Raw genomic sequence first — 22,796 nt, 5'->3', positions numbered from 1 at the left:
TGAGATGCTGGTTTTACTGGGATGCTGGTGTTCTAGGATCAGGCATTAATAGGATCAGGCATTATTAGGACTGGGATACCAGTGCAATTAGGATCAGGTGTTATTAGGACTGGGATGCTGGTGCTGGAATCAGGCATCATTAGGACCAGAATGATATTAGTGTTATTAGGATCAGGAGCTGTTAGGATCAGGATTTACTAGGACCAGGACGCTGGTACTGTTAGGATCAGGCTTTACTAGGATAGGAGTCTGGCACTATTAGGATCAGGTGTTACTAGGACCAGGATGTTGATGTGGGGCACCCATCCGGGGCCTCCTGCAGCTCTGGGGTGCCCACCCCTAACCCCTCGCTGACTCCCAAACCCCCTCAGCCTCCCCCCTGAGCTGGAGCAGTTGAAGGAGCCATCAGGAACTTGGCAGGACCCCCAGGTCCCTGTGCAGTAATTCCAGTGTCCTCGTTTTGGGAGCCTGCACAGGGAGGTTTGTGGAACAGTGGGACCTCGGGGGTCCTGAGGGGGTGGGAGGGAATCAGAGCCAAGCCCTCAGGAGGTTCTGGGAATGGGGGAATCCCATCCTTGGGAAGAGGAGGTGCCAGCCCCCCCAGGTTGTGTCACCGAGGGATGTGGACACAGGGGACAATCCCAGAGTGGGGAGAGGGATCCCAGAGGGGGGTCATTGGTCCTGGTTCCATAGGGGGGCATCCTGGTTCCATAGGGGGGCATCCTGGTTCCATGGGGGGCACCCTGGGGTGTTGGCTGCTCTTTGCTGTGGAGGTTTTGGGGGCTGGAGCCTCCTGCTCCTGGAGACCCAGGGACATCCCCCCCCCCTCGCGGAGGGCGATGGCCGTGCCAGTGCCACACCTCGGCATCACCCACCCGCCGTGCCAGGATGCCAAGGAAGCTCTGCAGGGCGGGCAGGTTGAGGTAGGAGCTCTGGAATCCGTGTGCCCGTGCCAGGCGGTGCGGCACATCCACCCAGGACTCCTGCTCCGGGGATAAGGACGTCCCCATCCCACCGCCAGCTCTGCCGGGCCACGCTCAGGCCCAGCGGGATGCAGGTGAGCTGGTCCAGCATTCCCAGCTCCCACAGGGCCCGTTCCAGGTAGGCTCCATGCTGGAATGTTGGCAGTCAGTGACATCCAGGGCCAACAGCAAGGGAGCTGGATCCCGGGAGCCAGTGCTTGGCGTGGGAAACCCGGGCTGGGAAAAGCCTCCCCCCCGAGCCGCGGCTCCCCGGAGCGCTCCGTGAGAAAGGGGTGATCTCAGGGTGGAAAGCAGTGTCTGCATCCTGACATCATGGATTTACATCATCCAGGGACCCGGCCTGCAGGGGATGGAAACAGAAAGTATTCCAAAGCCTGGATTGATTGTTTGTTTTCTTGGGAGACCGGCTCCCCAAATTCCCATCCCTGGGATGCTCCGTGTGGGCCGAGGGCAGTGTGGGGACACAGAGCCAGCCCGGCTTTCTGGGGTTTATTTGTTTGCTCCAAGAGGAAAGTTTTGCTGGATGTGGGTTTTGCAATAAGGGAAAAGGAGAAAACACATCCTGGGACGATCTGCTGACGGGGGAGGAAAATAACGGCCGGAGATAAGGGGGGAAGGAGACTCCCGTCATTCCTGGTGGGAATGAGCCAGGCCCTGGATACGGGGGAGTCCCCAAAAGCAAAGAGAAAGAGGATTTGGGGGGGTTTAGTGGGCAGGGGAGGGAGCGGAGCCCGGATGCCGATGTCATCCAGCCTGTCCCTGTGGGGGTCATCGCACGCAGGAGCACTTAAAATCTGGACAAAAATAAAGTTGATGGGAGTTCTGGGAGGATTGTGAGTAGGAGGAGAGGGACGGGTTTGCTCAGGAGCACCACGGGATGAGCCAGGCACCGGTGGGGGGGCTTCTCACCCCTCACCCCCACTGCAGCATTCCCGGGATGCACGGGAGGGACACTGGACATGACACAGGACAAGGGGAGCAGAAGGGCTGGGGGCACACAGGGACACTGGGATGGGGGGACACAGGAACACTGGGAGGGGCTGGGGATATGGGGACAGGCTGAGGGGACACGGGGACATGGAAATGGGATGGAGGGGACACAGGAATGTGGAGGCACAGGTTGAACTTGGAGATCTCGTGGTGAGTGGGCAGCTGGACCCCATTTCCCTCCCCAGGATGGGGGAACCCGCACCCTACCCAAGGGGGGACACAGCCACCCCGGGGCCAGGGGACAGAATGGGGTGGCACAGGGAGGACAGGAGCAGGGGAGGCAGGAGCCAGCATCCTTATCCCACAGGATGGCACCGAGGGGGAAGGATTGGGGCTGGGGGACGTGGGATGCCGTGTCCCTGGGACACCGGGAGTGCGGGACGGGACTGGGAGGGGCCTGGATCTGTACCGGGGAATACGGGACGGGACCCAGGGGTGGCAGGAACGGGACCGGGGGACGCGGGATGGGACGCGGGGGAGGTGGGATCGGTTCTGGAGGATGGGACAGGGAGAGTAGGATCGGGACCGGGGGATGCGGGACGAGACCGAGGGGTGCGGGACGGGACCGGGATACGCGGGATCGATACCGGGGGATACGAGACGGCACCGAGGGGGTGCAGGACGGGACGGAACGGGGCAGCCCCGCGCTCGGGGAGGGCAGGAGCGGGCCCAGGGGCTGCGGAGGGGCAGGAGCGGGGGCTGCGGGCCGGGTCCCCGCAGCAGCTCATCCCCGCCGCCCCCCCGGCGCTGGCCCCGCTCCCAGCCCTGCGCCCGGGGCTGCAGGGGCCGAGCTCCGCGCTTGAACCCGCCCCCGCCAGATCTCATTTCCCTAAAAAAAAAAAAAAAAAAAGGGGGGGGGGGGGGGGGGGGGGGGGGGGAAGAAAAAAAAAAAAAGGAGCGAAGAAGGGAAGGAAAGAGGGAAGAGAGGGAAAAAAAACCCGGCCGGAGCCATGGCCGGGCTGCGGAGCTGCGGGCTGCTCCTCTGCCTGCTCCTGGCCCGGGCCCTGCGCTTCCCGGACTATTCCTACGTGCTGGAGGAAGAGGAGGAGGAGGACGAGGAGCCCCTGGACTACAAGGACCCCTGCAAAGCCGGTAGGAGCGGGGGGATGCGCGGCGGGGGGCGGGCGGGCGGACAAAGGGGAGCGCGGGGGGGCCGGTGGGAGTGAATGTGGAAGTGAGTGAGTGTGAGCGAGTGCGAGGGCGAGTGTGCCCCGCACACACTTCGGGGCTTTGCACGGCGGAACTTGGCACCGCTGCCCCGCGCTGGCCCCGGGGCCGGGGAGTCCCCGCTGCCCGGGATGGGAGGAACGGGGGGAGCAGCGGCCGGTCCCGCTCCGAGATGCATCTGGTTGTACTTAGGGTGAGGAGCAGGGGGGGCTGGCCCGGCGCCCCGCTTTCTCTCCCTCGTCGTGGCTGTACTGGCAGCTGTCAAAGGCGGCGGGGAGCCCCCATTTCACCCCCCCACACACCATCCAAGCCCATCCCAGGACCCATCTCCGGCTCAATCCCACCCCCCATCCCACCGCCATCCCTGAACCCACACTCTGCACCCTTTGCCTTTCCTCCTCTCTCCCGACCCGCAGCCAAAGCTCGTCCCCCCGGGACACCCGGGCCGGGCTCAGCTCGGGAGGTGCTCCCGCGGGCTGGGGTCCCTCAGTGCCGGGACAGGGGGTTCCGGGCTGTTCCCCGGATTTTGGAAGGGCTGGGAACAAACTGGGTGCTGCGGGGGGGGGGACAATCTCTGTGTTCCAGCGCGAGATAAAGTGGATGGAGGGATTTTGGGGGGGGATGGGGGGGAAACTGAGGCACGGGAGGGCCGTGCAGGGCTGAGCCCGGTGCGAGGGCCGGGGTCTGGCGGGGGATCACGTTTCTCTGTACTGGCATTGTCTGCGCTGGAAGGCGGCTGTTGATATAACTCTGTCTACACGAGGGCTTTTTCTGGCCAAAAATCCTTCCCTTCCTGCCCTCCCGGGCTGAAACAGCAAGGCTTGCAAAACCGTCCGGGCAGAGCCGGCTGGAGCCTTCCCTCCTCTCCCGCTTCCTCCAGCTGAGCGGGAGAGACGACGCTTCACCCTCTGACGAGCCGGACTAATTAGCGGTGGCCTTCCCAGTGGCCCCTCCTCGCCCCGCTCCCGTGCGCCCCAGGACCCCTCCTGGAGTCTCCTCTCGGGGCCGGCTGTTCCCCCCTCCCCATTCCCGTCCTGGCCTTTATGAGATCCTTATGTGACTAATTTAATTACGGCAGCTCTTCCCCGGGAGCCTGGAGGGGGGGTGAGGTGGGGGGGATCAGGCCCTGCCACGCATCGCACGAGCCACGGATTTACCCCCGTTGGGACCCGCAGGGCCGGGCTGGTGAGGTCCAAAGGTGGGAGCTGGAGCTGGAGCCCCGCCTGGCATCGCCCTGGCATCACCCTGACCCCCCACCATGGCATCCCATGTGCGGGTTTGTTTTAGTTTTGGGGTGTTGAGACCCTCCCCGAGCTTGGGGCAGCACCAGGAACAGCCGAGCACCGAGGCTTCGCCGCCGCCGCGGCTCCAGGGAGAGAGGGATTTGGGTTCCTTGGCACAGCTCACGCCAGAGGTGTCCTGAGGCCGTGGCTCGCCAGCCACCTCGGTGATGCCACCCTGTCTGCACCGGTGCCAGCGGAAGGGGAAGAGCCGCCCGTGCCGCCGCGTCGCTTCCAAGGATGCCAAAACGGGACCGCTGGGAGATCCAGCCCTCGGACCAGCCCCCGGGGCAGCCAGGGAGGGAGGAATCAGCCGTGGCCCCGGTTTCCCCTCACCCGGTCAGCAGGATATCCAGGTCTCGGTGCCCGGGAGCAGCCGCCGGGTCGGATCCGGGTCGTGCCTCCGGTTGGGAAAGGCAGCTGGAATCGCTCCCACAGCCCTGGCCGTGCTGGAGGAGCGGCCCCAGGGTTTGTTGTGGCTCATCCCAGGGGGTCCACGGGGGTTGCTGAGCAGTTTGGTGATGGAAGCTGGGCCCCCTCGGGTGCCCCCAGCACCCTGGGATGGATGGAGCCAACCCTTCTCCCTGAGTGCAGCTCCACAGGCACATTTTGGGGTGCTTGGCTAAACTGGGGGGGCTGGCACGTCCTCTCCCCTGGCATTCCATCACCATGGGGGGAGCAGAGTCCTCTGGGGGTTCACACAGCCCCCCCAGGGAGGGTTTTTGGAGGGGATCTGCTCCCCCACCTCCCCTTGGGGGGCTCAGCATCACCCGCCCGGCAGAACCGCGGGATGCAGGGATGGGGCTGGGGGTCTGAGCCCCCCTTTCCCGGGTGGACGAGCTTCCCAGCCGTGCCTGGAGTTCTCCAGCCGCCCAGATTTCACCTAGATTACACTTTCCAGGCGTAGCCAGCCCGGGCTACTGGTTGGAGTCACACTTGTCAGGCTGCCCAAAAATATTTTCCAGCCGTTATATGTCACTTATTCATGCAGGGCAAAAATCCACCCGCGGAGCCGGGGCCGGCGGGAGGCCTGCGGTTCAGGGCTCGGGAAACCTTGGGAATCTCAGGCCGATCCCGGGATCTGCTTTATCTTTGTGTAATCACCCGCATGCTCCGGCGGGGGGCCCGGGGGGTGCAGACGGCGAGGCCGGGGTGGGATGGAAGGGGGGGGGGGTCGTTCCTCACTGCCCTCCCTTCTCGGCTCCTGGGAAACTCTCCGGCTGCTGATTCACGCCGGCGGGTCGTGGAGAGGGGGGAGACGGCGTTTCCTGAGGCTTTATCCGCCGGCCGAGCCGGGGCTGGGAAACACATGGAAACACATGGAAACACATGGAAACACACGGAAACACATGGAAACACATGGCCAGAGGGATGGGGCGGCCCTGGGGAGACCCCGGGGAGAACAAAGCTGTGGGGAGGGATAGAGGGAAAGGAGTGGGGATGGCTCACGGTTCCCCAAATCTTTTGCATCTCGGCTGTGCCGTGCTGGGTGTTTTCCGGGCGAGAACGTGTCCTCCAGGTTGCTCGTGGCTTTGCTGAGGGTTTCTGGAGAGAACAGCATCCCACTGCATCCCACGGAGCTGTGGGAACAGGGGGTCCTGTCCCATGGCCTGGCTGCAGGAGGGGTGTCGGTCACTGCTGTGCCATTGATCCAGGGGGGCCTTGCATGGCAAACCCCCCCTCTGTGCACGTGGGAAAGGCAATGGGAAGATCCCGAGCCTTGGGAGGGTTTATTGGCACAACTATGGAGCTGGGAACAGCCTTTGGAAAGAGTTAATGGGTGCTGGAGGAGGCTGTGGGGGCAGGATTGAACGGTGCAAGCACAAGGAGGGGGATGTTTGCAGCCAGAGCCCTGGGGATGACACCCAGAGGTCTGGGAGCCCTTGGGAGCTGGTGTCCTTTGGCAGAGCTGGGCACAGGGACAGGTACAGTGCCCTGAGATCCCGGGATACCCCACGTGTCCAGAGCCGGGTGTTGCAGCACATCCCTGTCCCCAGTGGGCTCCAGTTCCAGGTGCCACCAGGTTCCCCTCCAATGTGGCACCAAATCCCCCCATCCCCTTGGCAGAGCAATTCCCAAATATTCTCCTTTCCGGCAGCTCTCCCTTTCACAGGGATCTGTGCTGCTGGCCCGGGATGTGTTTTCCTCAGTGACCTGGCTTTGGAGAGGGCACACAGGGAGATCCTGCTCCCTGCACACAACTCCTGGCATCCCAGGGCTCCCACATGCCTTAGGTTTGGCATCCTCCACGCCGAGCCCTGGAGGAGGCTTTCTCCTGCATTTGCTGTCACGGAAGAGGAGCAGAAGGAAAATCCTCCCCTGGAGTGATCAAACCATCCCTCCCACTCCCAGCCTGCCCCGAGGTGGACCTTTCCTGCCCCTGGAAGCCTTTTGCTGGCCTGGGATGTGTTTACTGGAGGCTCCAGGGTACTCATTTCATCCCCTGGAGCAGGCAGAGGATTCGGATCCTGAATCCCGGTGCCCAGGGCTGGGGAGGGAATTTGGCTGTAGGGAAGCGTTGGCAGAGATGGGAAGTGCCTTGAGCCACCGAGGGATGCACAGAGGGGAAGTGGGGATAGGTGGGGATCCTCCCTTCACCTTGGATGCTCTGCTTGAGCATCTCTGCCTCCCTCAGCTGCTGGATGTGCACCAGGTGGGATAAGGATGCTCCAGCCAGGAAGCAGGAGGCAGGGGGGTCTCAGCTGAGAGCAGGACTGGCTCTTTTGGGGGTGCCCCTTGGTGCTGACCAGCTCCATCCCCCTGTGCCTCAGTTTCCCCACCGGCTGCAGAGGGGCTGTGATCTGGCCTGGCTCCCAGCCTTGGCCTCCAAGGCTTGAATTCCTGCTTTGTGCCTGCTGTGCAGCTCGGAAGGTGCTCTGGGAAAGCAAATATTCCTGGCCCCAGCATTTACAGCCTGGCTGCTCCCTCTCTCCGGCGAGGGGCACCGGGAGAGGGGCTGCACTGCTTCTCCTCCACCCTGTCCCCGCTGTCCTGGGGGTCTCACAGGGCCACTGGGGGAAGCTGGGGGAAACCTGGCTGCTTCCCCATCCCGACAGCCCCGGGATGCTCCACATCCCTCCGCCTGCACACCCACACTCCTCCCCGGGGCTCTGCGGGCAGGGCAGACCCCCGGGGCCAGCGAGACCCCCCCAGTCCCGGCCGAGTGGGGTCCCCGCTCGCCTGGCCGCGGCCCCGGGGTGTTTTGCCGCGCAGCTGGGCCGTGCGGGGGCGAGGGGCGGTGCGACGAGCATTCCTCACATATTTAACGGCTCTGCGAGCCAGTGGGATGCTGCTCCCGTGACTCCGCGGCTTTACAGCCCGGCAGCTCGGCGGAGGCCGGGATACACCTATGGAACGGCTGCCCTCAACCCCGTTCCCGGCCGGGGCAGAGCAGCTTTCTCCCTGCTTCCTTCCACACTCCCAACCCTGCCTGCGCCGGGAGCGACGCTCGTGGATTGGCACCACAGGAGGACTCGGAGCAGCTGGGATGGAGCTGCTGAGCCAGGGAGGGAAAGCTGGGCTGAGGGGATGCTTCCCATCCTTCCCATCCTGCCCTTTGAGGGTCGGTGGGACCCATGCAGGGGTGGGTCCCTCCTGCCTGGTGCCCTTTGGTGGGACCCGCACAGGGATGAGGGTCTCTCCTGCCCGGTGCCCTTCGAGGCCTGGCAGTGCCTGCAGAGGGATGAGGGTCCCTCCTGCTCTGTGCCGTGCACGGAGCCTCCTTTGCCCCAGACTGACCTGGAATATGATCCTGTCCTGTTTATCTGCCCTGCCAAGGTCCCCCCACCGCTCTGTTTGCTTTTCCCGGCTCACCAGAACATCGCGTTCGCGCCCCGGCCCTTTCCCGCCGCTCATTTCAGCTGATTTTTTTTTTCCCTGCGACACGGTTCCCAACCTTGGTGGAGCCCGAGGTCAGGCTCATCCCGAAATCCCAGCGATGTCAGGGAGGTCAGGCCCGTGGGTGTCCCTCTGCCCTGCGTGCCTCGCTCAGCGGGGGGGAGGATGCTGAGCTCCTGCATCCCAGGCAGGGGTGGACGGGGACCCTCCAGGGACAGCCAGAGGGCCAGGAGGTGCCTGTAGGATCGGGATGAGGTGCTGAGGGGGGTTGGCCCAGGTCCTGCTGAAGAACCTTGTTTGTCTAAAGCTTCAGCCCCGGGGTTACGTCACCGTTCCAAGAACCCGAAAGAAAACACAGCACAAAAAGTCAAACAACAGAGGAGGGCTGAGCTATCTCCCGGCTGAAGGGGGGGTGGGAAGAGCTCCGTGGGAGCCTCCTCTCAGGTCCCACACGGCTGGTTGCGTTCTGGGGGGTGGGAGGGATGTGCCTGGACGGAGCCGGTGTCATCCCACTCTCCCTGCCCCGCTCCCTGTCCTGCTCCTTGCCCGGCTGACGGGGGTGGCGGTGGGGCCACCGTGCCCCACGCCTGGCCTTGGAGCTGCTGCCCTGCTGGCACTGCATCCCTCCCGCTGGCATTGCATCCTCCCCGCTGGCTTCACGTCTGTCCCGCTGGCATCGTGTGTCCCCCGCTGGCACCGCGTCCTCCCCCGCTGGCACCGCCGTGGCTCGGACCTTGCCCCCGATACCTCTGTGGCCGAGCAGAGAGCGGCCCCCGCGGCACAGCCCACGGGCTGCCAGGCTGAGAACGGCTCAGGGACGTGGGGATCCCTGTGGGAACGGCTGGAGACCTTTGTCCTGTGGTTTGGGGTCTCCTGAGCGCCGTGAGCCAGTGGGATGAGGGTGTTTAATGCAGGGAACGGGGGCTGGAGGTGTGACGGGTTTCCCTCCTGCTCCAACCTGTGTTCTGCCAAGCAGAGGCCGAGACCTCTCCTGCCCATGAGACCCCCACGTTCAGGGGGTCCCCTTCACTTGCAGAGGGTCCCCTTCGCTTGCAGGTGGTCCCCTCCACCTCAGAGGGAGGATGTGACACAAACAGGGAAGGGACAAGTGGCAGCAATGTGGCAGCATCCCTGAAGAAGCCCCTTGGGGGGTTAAGAGCATCTGTGGGGGGGGTTGATCAGCAGAGACCCCCAGAGAGCGACCCACGTGTCACCTCCTGCGGCGGGTGCACAGGGAGTGAGTGGGAGGAGGACGTGACCAGAGCCCAAACCAACCTGGAAGTTTCTCAATCCAACACTCTGGGCTTGTCCCCGACGTGTCCGTACAGGGATCGCTGCCGGGCCACCCCCACGGCTCCTCTGGCCCCTCCAGGAGCAGCAAAACACCTTCCCCCGTGGGCTGGGGTTTTTTATTTTTTTGGGGAAGCCAAGCCGCCTCGAGCCACCGGGAAAACCAACCCCACGTCCCCGGGCTGGCCTGCCCGGCTCTCTCACGTCTCCCAAATCCCTCACATATGGTTTCTATATCACTTGGCTCCGCCGGCGCTTGCTCGGCTGTAAGCGAGCTTACTTTCCCTTGTCTTTCCATGCAGCTCTTGGCACGGGACGCTCGTCCTTCTCCCCGGCCCTGGTCCTCCCCCGCGCTGCCCGTTCGGACACGTCTCTCCCGGCCCCGGGGAGGGTGCGGGGAGGCCGGGCCCGGCTCCTGCCTCTGCTCTGCCCTCAAATTGCAGCCTGGCCGTGCCAGCCGCAGGTCGCTGCCAGGGGAGGTGCCGGCCCCGGCTTGTTTGCTCTTCCCTCGGCGCTGCCGCAGGTCTGCTCTCCACCCTGGAGCTTCCCCCGATGGGATTCACCCCCCGGGTCAGCGCTGGGGACGGCCCCAAAACGTGGCTTTTCCACCGAAGTGGGGTCTGGGCTCGGTGCCACGCCAAGGGATGGGATCCAGCCTGTTCCTCTGATCCCGTGGCTGCTCCTCTCACCCCACACCGGTTGTTTTGGACCTCTCAGCGTTATCCCGATTGTCCCGCCTTGTCTTGATAATTAGTGGCTCTTTTGGGATCCATTTGCTAATTGCTTGGAGCGCGACCTTGGCAACGCTCGCCCTCGTGCCCTGAGCTGCTCCAGCCGCCCCACTCCCCATCACCGCCCCTCCCGGGGGGTGGCGAGGGCAGGAGGTGCCCGGGACCCTCCGCTCAGCCCGAGTACCCCAAAATCCAGTGAGGAACCCCTCTCCACCCCACCGCGGCCTCGACGTGACCCCCGCCAGCCCTCGCGCTCCGGCCACGGCGTTTCCGCAGGAGCCGGATCCCAAGGGATCAGGGCCGGCCAGGCACTGACGCCGGGAGCCGCGGGGTTGAGTCACGGAGGGGGAGGCAGGAGGAAGAGGAGGAGGAGGAAGGGCTGGGCAGGGTTATGCCCTCCAGCCCTGTGGTGCTGGAGCATCTCAGGCCCCCCCCCCCGGTGTTGGAGCAGGGCTCCCAGCCCTGGCACACGGCCGGCCCCGTTGCTGCTCCGTTCCTGCCTCATTCCTGCTCCGTTCCTGCCTCATTCCTGCTCCGTTCCTGCCTCATTCCTGCTCCGTTCCTGCGGGCGCTGGGCGCAGCAGGAGCTTCCTGGGCCATATGGCTTCGCTCCGCGCTGGCAGATGACTCAGAGGTCGTTGGAGCATCCCGGGGCTGTCGGAGCTCGAAGCGGGCTGGGGGAGCAGGAGCTGGGTGGGAAGGGGGTCCTAAACCCACCAAAGTGGGGGAAAAAAAAATAAAAAGAGGCAGTTTTGCAACACAAATAATGATAGAAACCCTGAAAAGTGATGGATGGGCTTTATGCAATCCAGATGTGAGCGCAGGGCTGGCTCCAGCTGCAGGAGAGAAGGGGGAGCCACGCAGCACGCTCAGTTGAGAGAGGGAGGGAGGAGGAGGAGGAGGAGGAGAAAGGGTTTGCCTTCATCTTCAGGGCTTGCCAGGTGTGGGGGAGCTGAGGAGAGGCACCTGTTGGGGGTCCCCTGGCATATAAATGGTGTGGTTCACACCTCCTCCTCCTCCTCCCCTCCCAGCTGCCTTCCTGGGCGACATCGCCCTGGACGAGGAGGACCTGCAGCTCTTCCAGGTGGACCGGGTGGTGGACCTGTCCCGTCACACCGTCACCCGCCTGCCCTCCAACTCCTCAGGTACCGCCGCACCCACAAAGCCCCTCCACCCACCTCCACTCCCCCCGTGGTGGGGGGCCGCCCACGCTAAACCCCCTTTCCCCACAGGCAGCAACTCCACCAGCCCCCGGCCGGGCCGCCCTCGGCGCAGCCGGGGCCGGCAGCGGAGCCGCCGGGCAGCCACGTCCCGGCCGGAGCGAGTGTGGCCGGACGGGGTCATCCCCTACGTCATCAGCGGCAACTTCAGCGGTGAGTGCGGGCTGGGGGGGTGCTCTGACCCCCCCCACGTGCCTCAGCCCCCCCCTCCAGCTGGGCTGACGGCCCCCGCCGCCCCTCCGCAGGCAGCCAGCGAGCCATATTCCGGCAGGCGATGCGGCACTGGGAGAAGCACACCTGTGTCACCTTCCTGGAGCGCAACGACGAGGACAGCTACATCGTGTTCACCTACAGACCCTGCGGGTGCGTCCAGGGGGGCCCCGGGGGTGCTCCAGGGCCACCTGCCCCGTGGGTTTTGGGCCTGGTTGGGGTGCAGGAGGTGTCGGAGCTGCCGCCGGGGGCTGAGGTCGGTGGTGAGGAACCAGCCCGGGCTTGAGGCGGGGCCAGGGCCAAAGGAAACAGAGGTTTGGACGAGCTCGGTGTCTCCACGTGTCAGGGCATGGCCCCGGCCAAGCAGATGGTGGTTAGGAGAAGGATTTCCCCTGGAATGGGAGCCCCTGCGTGGGTGCAAACCCTGAGCCCGGGTCCAGAACGCAGGGCTGGGCCAGCTCAGCTGCAGGGCACAGGCAGGGTCCCTCCACCAAGCAGGATGGGACCCTGGGCTTTGGGGTGGGTTTAGGGCTGGATTTGGGGCTGCCACGCCACGCCATCCCATGCCAGGCAGCCCAGGGGCAGGAGCTGAGATCTCCCAGCTCCCAGGAAAGCTGAGGCTGGAGGCTCGAGCTCCTTGCCTGGGCAGGATGGCTGAAGTTCCAGCAGCAGGGAGGGTTCCCAGCAGCAGCCAGGGATTCCCACACCCTCAGGTTGGTCTCCCTGGAGGGTCAGGACTCACCCAGTGCCCCCCCCCTCCCCAGGTGCTGTTCCTACGTGGGCCGCCGGGGAGGGGGACCCCAGGCCATCTCCATCGGCAAGAACTGCGACAAGTTCGGCATCGTGGTGCACGAGCTGGGCCACGTCATCGGGTTCTGGCACGAGCACACGCGCCCCGACCGGGATGACCACGTCTCCATCATCCGGGAGAACATCCAGCCAGGTAGGGATGAGCCTCCTTCCTCCTCCTCCTCCTCCTCCTCCTCATCATCATCGCTGCCACGGGGTGCTGGCGGAGTTGGGGTCCCCCCTGAGTGTGTCCCCGTCCTGTTTTCCCAGGGCAGGAATACAACTTCCTGAAGATGGAGCCGGAGGAGGTGGAGTCGCTGGGGGAGACTTATGACTTCGACAGCATCATGCACTACGCCAGGAACACCTTCTCCAGGTACCTGCCCCGGGGGGGCTTGGCCTTGTGTCCCCTCATGTCCTGGGGACAGTGTCACAGCATCCCCAGCCCCAGGGGACGGTCAGCAGCTCTCACAGGGTTAACTCCCTGGGAGCAAGGACAATGCCCAGCAGTGTCCCATTCCAGAGCAGGGAATTGTCCCCGCGGTCACCTCCACTGGGGACACACGTCCCCTCTGACTCACCGGCCCGCAGGCTTTAATTAGCCGGGCTGCTTTTAATTAGCCGGGCTGCTTTTAGCATCCTTCCTCTTGGGGAGCGGCCGCAGGGCCGGGGATTCCCACCCGGCTCAGCCTCCTCCTGTCCCAGGGGCATCTTCCTGGACACCATCCTGCCCAAGTACGACGTGAACGGCGTCCGGCCGGCCATCGGGCAGAGGACACGGCTCAGCAAAGGGGACATCGCCCAGGCCCGCAAGCTCTACCGCTGCCCAGGTGAGTGACCCCTGCCCAGGTGAGTGACCCCTGCCCGGGTGACCGTCCCCTGCCCGGGGGAGTGTCCCCTGCCCTGTCACTGTCGGGGGGAAACACGCCCGGGGGTGTATCTCTCAGGAAACTGCTTTGCTTCGCCCCAAAACTTGCCAAAGGCGGCGTCGGCCTGGGTGGATTCTCTGTTTCCAGTTGATTTTTGGGGTTCTCCTCGCCCTGTGAGGAGCACACAAGGTGCCTTTTGCCATCCGTGGCATTTTTGGGGGGGTTGTGAGCAGAATTTGGATGCAAGAGCTCGGTGAGGCCCAGGGCTCTGCTCATGAGAGCAGAGGTGTCCTCGGCTGCCCTCTCCTGCTGCTCCTCTGAGAAAAGGGCATCTCCCCAGAGCATTCCCCTAAAAAAATCCCCCAGGGAGCATCCCCCCCAAAAAAATCCTCAAAAGAACATCCCACCCAGAGCATCCTCCAAGAGCATCTCTCCAAAAAATCCTCTCTAGACCGTCCTCTGAGAGCATCCCTCAAAAGAGCATCTCCCAAAAGAACCCCCGAAGAGCACCCCCCCAGAGTGTTCCCCTAAAAAAAAAATCCCCCAAAGGGTGATCCCCCTGAAGAGAATCCTCCAGGAATGTCCCCCCAGAGCATCCCCCAAAAAATCCTCGGAAGAGCTTCTCCCCCCCAGAGCATCCCCCCCAAGAGCATCCTTCAAGAGAAGAGAATCTTCCAAGATCATCCTCCAAAAGGCACCTCTCCAAAAACATCCTCCAAAGAGCACCTCCCCCCAAAAAATCCTCCAAAGACCATCCCTCCACAAAGAGCATCCTCCAAGAGCGGAGCATCCCCCCCTCCCCCAAAAAATCCCCCTGAGAGCATCCCTGAAGAGCAGAGCACCCCCTGAGAGCACCCCCTGACCACGCAGCACCCTCTGGGAGCAAACCCTCCTCCGAGACCCTCCTCCATCCCACCCCAGCATCCTGGTGGGGTGGGACAAGCCTGGCCCCCACTGGACCACCCCTTGTGGGCTTGGGGCACGACCAGCACAAAGCGTTGGCACCTCAAAGGGCACCATCGCCCCGGGCACGGTGGGGAGGGGGCTGGCACGGGCGACAGGCACGTGCTCCCGGGGGGGGCCGGCGCTGGCGAACAAACACATCTGCGAGGAGTTTGGCTCCCCGCACGCGCTCTCCCGGCTTTAATTCCAGCGGCTAATTAGCAGCCCGGTGGAAGAGGGGGACGCCTTTTTTTGAGGGGCCCCACGGCCCCCGCCGCCCTCGGGGGCTACGGGGGGAGGAGAGGTTGGGGGGGAAAGCAGGAAAAGTGATTAGTTTGGAGCGAGGAAAAGAGGAGGGGAAAAAAAAATAAAAAGAAGGAAACCTCCCCAAAAAGCTCTCTCTGGATCTCTTTTGTTTTCCACTGTAAAGAAAGGAGAGAGGAGGGGGGAAAGGCAGCGAGCCCGGGTTTGAAACGGCCCTTTTTTCGCACCGTTTCACCTTTCAGCGACGGGAGGGGAGGTCGGGGAGGGGGAGGCTGCCTTGGCCCCTGCAAAGCTCCGTGTGCCGCTTCCCCGGCATCATGTGGCTCCCAGATGGCAGCGCTGGGCCGGCTCCAGCCGCGCCTGCGGAAAACCTGCCCCGAGCCCGGGCCGGGACACGGAGGGGGGGCCGGGATGGCTCCTGCGGTGAACACGGGGCTGGGAGGGCTGCCAGGAGCCCCGGAGGTTTCGGGGATGCACCGGCGAGGTGCTGATGGGGGGTTGTTTTTGGAGTCCTCAGGGCTGGGAGTTTGAATGGGAAAAGGGCACAGCAGGGCTGGGAGGCTTCCCCCGGGGGTCTGACTTTCACTTTTTCTCCTTCGTAGCCTGCGGGGAGACACTCCAGGACAGCCAGGGCAACTTCTCCTCCCCGGAATTCCCCAATGGATACTCTGCCCACATGCACTGCGTCTGGAGGATCTCGGTCACCCCCGGAGAGAAGGTACCGCCTCCCACCTCCTCCCAGTCCTCCTCTCCCTCCTCCCCGCATCTCCCACCCTTTTTTTCCGATGTCCCTAATCCCAGCATCCCTCTGTGGGCCGGGATGCTCCGGGCAGAGCAGGTCCGGGGGCTCCCGCCGGCTCCCAGCAGAGGGGGCGCGGGGGGGGGGGGCTCACCCCATGCTCTTCCTGCTCCTTCCCAACCTCAGATCATCCTGAATTTCACCACCCTGGACCTGTACCGAAGCCGGCTGTGCTGGTACGACTACGTGGAGGTGAGAGACGGGTTCTGGAGAAAGGCCACGCTGCGAGGTAACAACCCGGGGCCTCCTGCCCGCTCCTCCTGCCCACCGGGAACGCTCCAGCACCGGGACCAGGGGCTCCCCTCGGCCCCTATCCCTGCCTGCCTGATGTTCCAGAGTCCTGGGGTGGGGAGAACTAACCCCCAGAGGGGTTACTGGGGTGAACGGAGCTCCCAGTTTGGCCCCCACACCAGTGAAACCAGCCTGGGTGATCCAGCTGGCTGGCACAGCTCTGCCCAGGGAGATGCCAGGATCCCAGTCCCATCCCCGTGAGCTGGATGTTCCCCAGGGAGATTCCAGGATCCCGGTCCCATCCCTGTGAGCTGGATGTTCCCCGGGGAGATTCCAGGATCCCAGTCCCATCCCTGTGAGCTGGATGTTCCCCGGGGAGATTCCAGGATCCCAGTCCCGTCCCATCGTGTTCCCCAGAGTTGCCAGTATCCCAGTCCCATCCCCATGATGTTCCCCAGGGAGATTCCGAGGTCGCGGTCCCGTCCCCATGAGCTGGATGTTCCCCAAATCCCATCTGAGCCTGGAACAACCAGTTGAAGTGAAACTGCCAGAAAAGCTGGAGAGGGAGAAGCAGCGCTTTGGCTTTAGGCTGGAAAGGGGCACCGGGGGCACCAGGAGGGGATGGCTGGGAGGAAGAGGAGGGAGTGGGGAGGAAGAGGAGGGTTCCTGGCCAGCAGAAGCCCAGCACGCCTTCCTCCCCAGGCAGGTTCTGCGGGAACAAGCTGCCCGAGCCCATCATCTCCACCGACAGCCGCCTCTGGGTCGAGTTCCGGAGCAGCAGCAACTGGGTGGGCAAAGGATTCTTCGCTGTCTACGAAGGTAGGGGGGAGCAGGGGGGGNGGGGAGCAGGGGGGGTCAGGGGGTCAGTGGGAGGGCCGGGGTGGGGGCTCAGGCCGCTGCTCCTCCCTTCCAGCCATCTGTGGGGGGGACGTGAAGAAGGACAACGGGCACATCCAGTCCCCCAACTACCCCGACGACTATCGGCCCAGCAAGGTGTGCGTCTGGAAAATCACCGTCTCCGAGGGCTTCCACGTGGGATTGACCTTCCAGTCCTTCGAGGTGGGTCAGCATTCCCCCCAGACTGGGATGGGGAGGTCTCTCCAACCCGGTGCTCCCCCCAGGACAGGCTGGGGGCTGCCCTTCCTGGCTCCACATCCCCCCGTGCTGACTCCCTGCCTCAGTTTCCCCACGCAGCTCCTTCCCTCGGCGCGTGGGCAGCAGGGAGGGTTCGGGAGTGCTGGGGCCGAGACCCTCCCCTCCCTAACACCCCTCCCACCAGATCGAGCGGCACGACAGCTGTGCCTACGACTACCTGGAGATCCGGGATGGCAGCACTGAGTCGAGCAGCCTCATCGGCCGCTACTGCGGCTACGACAAGCCCGACGACATCAAGAGCACCTCCAACAAGCTCTGGATGAAATTCGTCTCCGACGGCTCCATCAACAAGGCGGGTTTCGCCGTCAACTTCTTCAAAGGTGTGGGGAACGCTCCGGGGGGCGGTACTGAGAGGGGTCACGGCCCCTTTTCCCGCTCATCCCGCCCCGCCCTGCCCAGAGATGGACGAGTGCTCCCGGCCCAACAACGGCGGCTGCGAGCAGCGCTGCGTCAACACCCTGGGCAGCTACAAGTGTGCCTGTGACCCTGGTTATGAGCTGGCAACCGACAAGCGCCGCTGCGAGGGTGAGTGACCCCCTAAAACACCCCAACCCCCCCCCTCGATGCCCCTCGCAGCGTCCCTAACCCCGCGGAGCCCGGGGAGGTGACGGGCGCCGGGTGCCTCCCGCCCTGCAGCCGCCTGCGGAGGTTTCCTCACCAAGCTCAACGGCTCCATCACCAGCCCGGGGTGGCCCAAGGAATACCCCCCCAACAAGAACTGCATCTGGCAGCTGGTGGCCCCCACCCAGTACCGCATCTCCCTCCAGTTCGACTTCTTCGAGACCGAGGGCAACGACGTGAGTCGGCGGCGGGCGCTGCTGGGGAACCACCCCCGGGGTGGCACTGCCGTGTCCCCAGCCCCGTGTCCTCCACGCCTGTGCCGCCCTCCCAGGGGGTGCAGACGCGGCTTTGTGCCCCCCCAGGGTGTGCAGACACGGCTTTGTGCCCCCCCAGGTGTGCAAGTACGACTTCGTGGAGGTGCGCAGCGGGCTGACGGCCGACTCCAAGCTGCACGGCAAGTTCTGCGGCGCCGAGAAGCCCGACGTGATCACCTCGCAGTACAACAACATGAGGATCGAGTTCAAGTCCGACAACACCGTCTCCAAAAAGGGCTTCAAAGCCCATTTCTTCTCAGGTAGAGCTGCCCGGGCCCGGCACGGGTGTCCCGTGCCCTTCCTCACCCCGCAGACCCTCCCCGTGCCCCCAAACCGCCGCTAACGCTCCCCTCGCCCGTGCTGGGGGTGCAGCCCCCCGGTCCCAGCCCGGTGGTGGGGTGACCCCTGTGGGATCTGAACCCTCCCAGCCTCCGCCAGCCTGCCTGGCGGCACATTTTGGGAGGTTTTCCCCTCTTTTTGGGGGGATAATTGGGTCCTAGTTCAGCAGCAGGGGTGCTCTCGGGAGGCCCCCAGATTTCCAGGGAGTGCTGGGGGGCCAGCTGGGTACAGGGATGTGCTGGGCCCCAGGTGCTGCACCCCTCAGGCGGCGCTGCTGGGGTGGGGGGACGGTGACACCCCGCTCTGCTGCGCTGCTGCTCCCCGCTACGCTGCACGGCACCGGCTTCCTCCGCTTCCCGGGATCGGCATCCGGCCACCTCTCAGCTCTCCGGGGCAATTCCCTCCTCCCAAAAACCATTACCTGCCTGTCCCTGTCTGCTCCACGGTCCGCCCTCCTCTCCCGGGCCACCCCTCCAGGAGGTGGTGTCACCTTTGGATGGGTCTCAGGGGGGTAGGGATGGGCACCTGGAATATAACGCTGGATGCAGCCGAGGATCACCCAGGGCTGGACCCCGGGGCTGGGGGCTGCCACGGGACCCTCATGCAAGAGAGGGTCCCCTCAGTGTGGCACAGTGCCCTGGGCACCATCCCGGCCGTGAGTGACTGGCAGCACCTCCCGGACCCCTCCTGCTGCATTTTGGCCCCGTCAAGGCCGTTTTTGTGGGGCATTGTGGCCACCTGGCTGCAGGAGCAGCGGGACCAGCATCCCCTGAAGTCCCTGGGGCTCCCCGGAGCGGGGGTCGAGTGTCTTTGCTTTATTTGTTTAATTAAAACCAAGGCAAGTAGGGCGGCGCAGGGGGCCCAGCCGTCGGGAGCCGGCACCCTCCACAAAGTGATTCCCTGGGGAAGCCCGGTGGTCGGTGGCCAAGCGGGACCACGGGACAGCCGGGTGAGTGTCCCCTGCACTGCACTTCGGGCTCATCCCCTCTCCCCTTTTCCCTCCTTCTCCTCATCCCACCGGGCTGTGCGGTGATCCCGTAGGGGCTGCCCCAACCCCAGCCCACCAAACCCTCTCCTCCACCTCTCCACACCCAGGTCTCGGGCTTTCCCGGCAGCAGGACCACCCCGGAGGACTCGGCCACACAGAGGCCCCTCCTCTGGTCCCCCCCGGGGTCGCTCCCGGCCGTCCCCGGGGCAAAACATCTCCCGTGCGGCGCCTTTTTAGCCGCGGAGGGTCCCTGCGCTCCGGACGAGCCTCATCCCTCGGTGCCAAGGGCAGCCTGGCCTCCTGGGTGCCTGTTTTCCCCCGGTGAAGACATGGCCCCTTCCTCCTTCTCCTCCTCCTCATCCTCCTCCTCGCGGGCCGGGGCTCCGGGAGGCAGGAGCCGGCTCCGTCGGCTCCGCGCGTAAGGATGTGTCCGCCCGGGAATCCACCACGGTGTCGGCACCCAGGTGAGTGCCCCCGGCTCTCGGCCCAGCCCCGGCACAGGGGGGTCTCAGCAGCGGGGGGAAAGGCGCCGGGGGGGCTGCAGGAGCAGCCCGGGGCCCATCGGATGCCCACGGGGGAGAGCGGTGGTGAGCGCACGGGCGATGCCGGGCGAGCAAGCTGGTTGGAATAAAGGATTGCTAAAGACACCGACCCGGTGGGCTTCTTTCCGCTGCCAACTCTCCTCTGCTCTTGTCTCGCCCGCCCAGGCTCCCTCCCTCCCCCGGTGCTGGAGCTGCTCTGAGCCCAGAAGCCCCTTCCCATCCCCAAACGGGCCTTCCCGCCTCGCTTCCTCCCTCAGACGTAGGAGACTGTCAGGTTACGGCCTCCGGGGGGGGCTGGGGCAGGGCCCCCCTCGCTGCTGGCTCCAGGAGGGATGCTCCTGTCTGGCACAGTGGGATGCTGGGGGGGCTGGTGCCGCTTGCTGCTGGTTCCCACTCCCCAAACCACCACCCCGCGGGGAGGGGGAGCGAGGGGGAAAAAATGGGATGTGGAGCATCTCGGGAGGGGGGGTGTGCTGAGACATCGGTGACAGGGACCCTGGGAACGTGGTGGGATGGGAGGTCAGCTCGGCCAGCAAGGGGTGATCCCGAACCCCTCCACTGCCATTCCCAGACTGGACACCCCCAGGAACCCCCGCAAAGCCCACCCTCATCCTCCCAGAGCCAGCCCCGCGCCTCCTCCTCCTCTTCCTCCCCGCAGAGCCGCTCGCCCCGGGCTGCCGAGGGGGCTCCCGGGGTGTCCCCCTCGCTGCTGCTTCCCCGGCTGCCGCTCCGCATGTCCCCCCGCCCCCGCGCCCCCCGCCGCCCCCGCGCCCCCATCGCTCCCCCCCTTCTCTCCCTCTCTCTTTGCAGAGAAGAAGCAGCAGCTGCAGCCCCCGAAATCTCGCCCGCCCGGCCTGAAGTTCCGCCTGCAGAAGCGGCTGCGGGGCCCGTCCTGAGCCGCTCCCTCCTCTCCATCTTTCTCAGGAACGCCGCGGCCCCGGAGCCGTGCGGGAGCACGGCGGGACCGAGCCGAGCCGTGCCGCCGGCCCCCCGGCAGCCTTTTGCTTGACAGAACTGGTTGTTGACCTTATTTTTAATTTTTTTTTTTTTTTTTTTTTTTTTTTTTTTTTTTTTTTTTTTTTTTCAAACCCCCCCCCCCTTTTTTTTTTTTTTTTTTTTTTTTTTTTTTTTAATTTTTTTTTTTTTTTTTATTTCCAAGCACCCCATCCCCTTGTTTTTTTTTGTCGTTTACCAGCTGACCTTGGTGTTTTTTTTTTCTTCCCCCCACCCCACCCCTCCGATTTTTACCGTGTCTGTGACATCTCCTATCGATGAGTAAAGAGGGACCTCCCGCGTCCTGGTCTTTTCTTGTGCACCTTTGGTTGTCACTGTGTGTTTTTCTGCCTCCCCCCTCACCCCGTCCGTCCCAGCAGCAGGTAATGGTGGCACCCATGGGTGAGCCCACGGGAGAGGAGGACCCATCCCATCCCTGGATGGGGCTGGATTTGGGAGCAGGACGCTGGAGCTCTGCTTGCTGCTGGCCGTGGGCGCTTGCTTGGCTGGGTGCTCGGCGGAGGGCGTGGGGCTGGGGGGCCGGGGCGCCGTGCCAGGCTGGAATACCCCATTCCAGGGTTTTCCCACCCTGCTCAGTGATGCCTCTGCTCTCTCCCAGACAAGGATGAGTGCTCCAAGAACAACGGGGGCTGCCAGCACGAGTGCCTCAACTCCTTCGGCAGCTACGAGTGCCAGTGCCGCAGCGGCTTCGTGCTGCACGACAACAAGCACGACTGCAAGGAAGGTGGGTCCAGCCCGCACCCCGTCCCTGTGGGACGCCCCCATTCCATGCTTCTGTGACCCTTTCCGTTGTCCTGCCAGCCGGCTGTGACCACAAGGTGACATCCATCTCCGGGACCATCACCAGCCCCAACTGGCCCGACAAATACCCCAGTAAGAAGGAGTGTACCTGGGCCATCAGCACCACGCCGGGGCACCGCGTCAAGCTGGTAGGGACTGGGGGGTGGGAAGTGCTGGGGTGCCCTCCACCGAGCCCCACTGAGCGCCAGCAACTCCATCCGTCACCTTCCACAGACCTTCTCGGAGCTGGACGTGGAGGCGCAGCAGGAATGCGCCTACGACCACCTGGAGATCTACGACGGGAAGGACGCCAAGGCCCCGGCGCTCGGCCGCTTCTGCGGGGCCAAGGAGCCCGAGCCCATCGTCTCCTCGGGCAACAAGATGTTCCTCAAGTTTGTCTCCGATAACTCTGTCCAGAAGAAGGGATTCGAGGCCACCCACACCACAGGTAGAGCCGTGGGGCTGGGAAATGTGGCTGTGGGGTGTGGGGAGATCATTAATGCCCCTAAACCCCGGCTTCTCCCCCAGTGTGTGGGGGCCAGGTCCGCGCCGAGGTGAAGACCAAGGACTTGTATTCCCACGCACAATTCGGAGACAACAACTACCCGGGGGGCTCGGACTGCGAGTGGGTGATCATGGCGGAGGAGGGGTTCGGCGTGGAGCTCATCTTCCAGACCTTTGAGATCGAGGAGGAAGCCGACTGCGGATACGACTACATGGAGCTCTTCGACGGCTACGACGGGACGGCCCCGCGCCTCGGCCGCTTCTGCGGCTCCGGGGTGAGCTGGGGAGGAAGGGGGATGTGATGAGGGGTTGGATTAGCGTTAGGGTTGGGATTAGGGAAGGTTAGGGCGGTGTGAGGGTGTAGGGTGATGGGTGAGGCCGAGCCAGAGCAGCGCGGAGAAATCCCCGTCGGAATTCAGGATGGTGCAATGATTTGCACCCTCCCCATAGCAAACCCCTTCCCTCCCACCATGCCCACACATCCCGGGAATGCCCACGGATCTGAGCACCCCTTCCTTTGCCCTCGCAGCCCCCCGAGGAGATCTACTCGGCCGGAGACTCCGTGATGATCCGCTTCCACTCGGACGACACCATCAACAAGAAGGGTTTCCACCTTCGCTACACCAGCACCAAGTTCCAGGACACTCTGCACACGAGGAAATGAGGGCCGGGGGTCCCGGCCCCCCCCCGCGGGCAGGGGAGGAGGAGGAGGAGGGCAGGGAGGAAGGCGGGGAGCGCTGCTGCCCCGCACAGACTGCACGGAGGAGGAGCACACAGCCAACCTCAGCACTCAAGACACGCTCGCATGGGGCGCCGGGGCTCGGGCGCCCACGGCACGGGGGGCACTGGGGGGGTCCCCACTGGCAACCACCCACCCCGGTGCTGGGGGGGGCCGAGCGGGACCCGCTGCCCTTTCCTGCCCCGGCCGAAGCTCTGAATGTACAAACCAGTAACCGGGAAGAGCCCAAAACACACACAAGGTGCTGTCTCTCTCTTG

The 22,796-nt window shown here is 64.4% G+C and overlaps 1 protein-coding gene and 1 long non-coding RNA gene across 3 annotated transcripts; both read left to right on the top strand.

Moving 5' to 3' along the window:
* Positions 1-2,849: 2,849 nt before the first annotated feature.
* On the top strand, positions 2,850-22,790 carry BMP1 (bone morphogenetic protein 1). 2 transcript variants are annotated; one of them, XM_017827334.1, is made up of 20 exons: positions 2,850-3,065; positions 11,310-11,423; positions 11,511-11,651; positions 11,744-11,861; positions 12,473-12,651; positions 12,768-12,873; positions 13,203-13,327; positions 15,175-15,290; positions 15,498-15,600; positions 16,305-16,421; positions 16,516-16,661; positions 16,882-17,077; positions 17,157-17,282; positions 17,394-17,554; positions 17,712-17,892; positions 21,114-21,239; positions 21,317-21,444; positions 21,530-21,743; positions 21,824-22,074; positions 22,329-22,790. In XM_017827334.1, exons 1-20 carry the CDS (start codon positions 2,924-2,926, stop codon positions 22,461-22,463), a joined length of 2,925 nt encoding a protein of 974 aa, XP_017682823.1. In that variant the 5' UTR covers positions 2,850-2,923; the 3' UTR covers positions 22,464-22,790. The 2 variants fall into 2 exon arrangements, with proteins under 2 accessions (XP_017682823.1, XP_017682824.1); XM_017827335.1 differs by lacking the exons at positions 21,114-21,239; positions 21,317-21,444; positions 21,530-21,743; positions 21,824-22,074; positions 22,329-22,790 and adding an exon at positions 20,312-20,584.
* Positions 17,903-20,262, top strand: LOC108503407. The gene is made up of 3 exons (XR_001876819.1): positions 17,903-18,920; positions 19,067-19,423; positions 19,667-20,262. It is a non-coding gene; the product is annotated as an uncharacterized LOC108503407 (long non-coding RNA).
* Positions 22,791-22,796: the final 6 nt, after the last annotated feature.

Source organism: Lepidothrix coronata, unplaced genomic scaffold, assembly GCF_001604755.1.
Source record: "Lepidothrix coronata isolate B3197 unplaced genomic scaffold, Lepidothrix_coronata-1.0 Scaffold137, whole genome shotgun sequence".
Lineage (NCBI taxonomy): Eukaryota > Metazoa > Chordata > Aves > Passeriformes > Pipridae > Lepidothrix > Lepidothrix coronata.
Note: the sequence above shows the minus strand (reverse complement) of the source record. Positions and strands in the feature narration are given on the sequence as shown.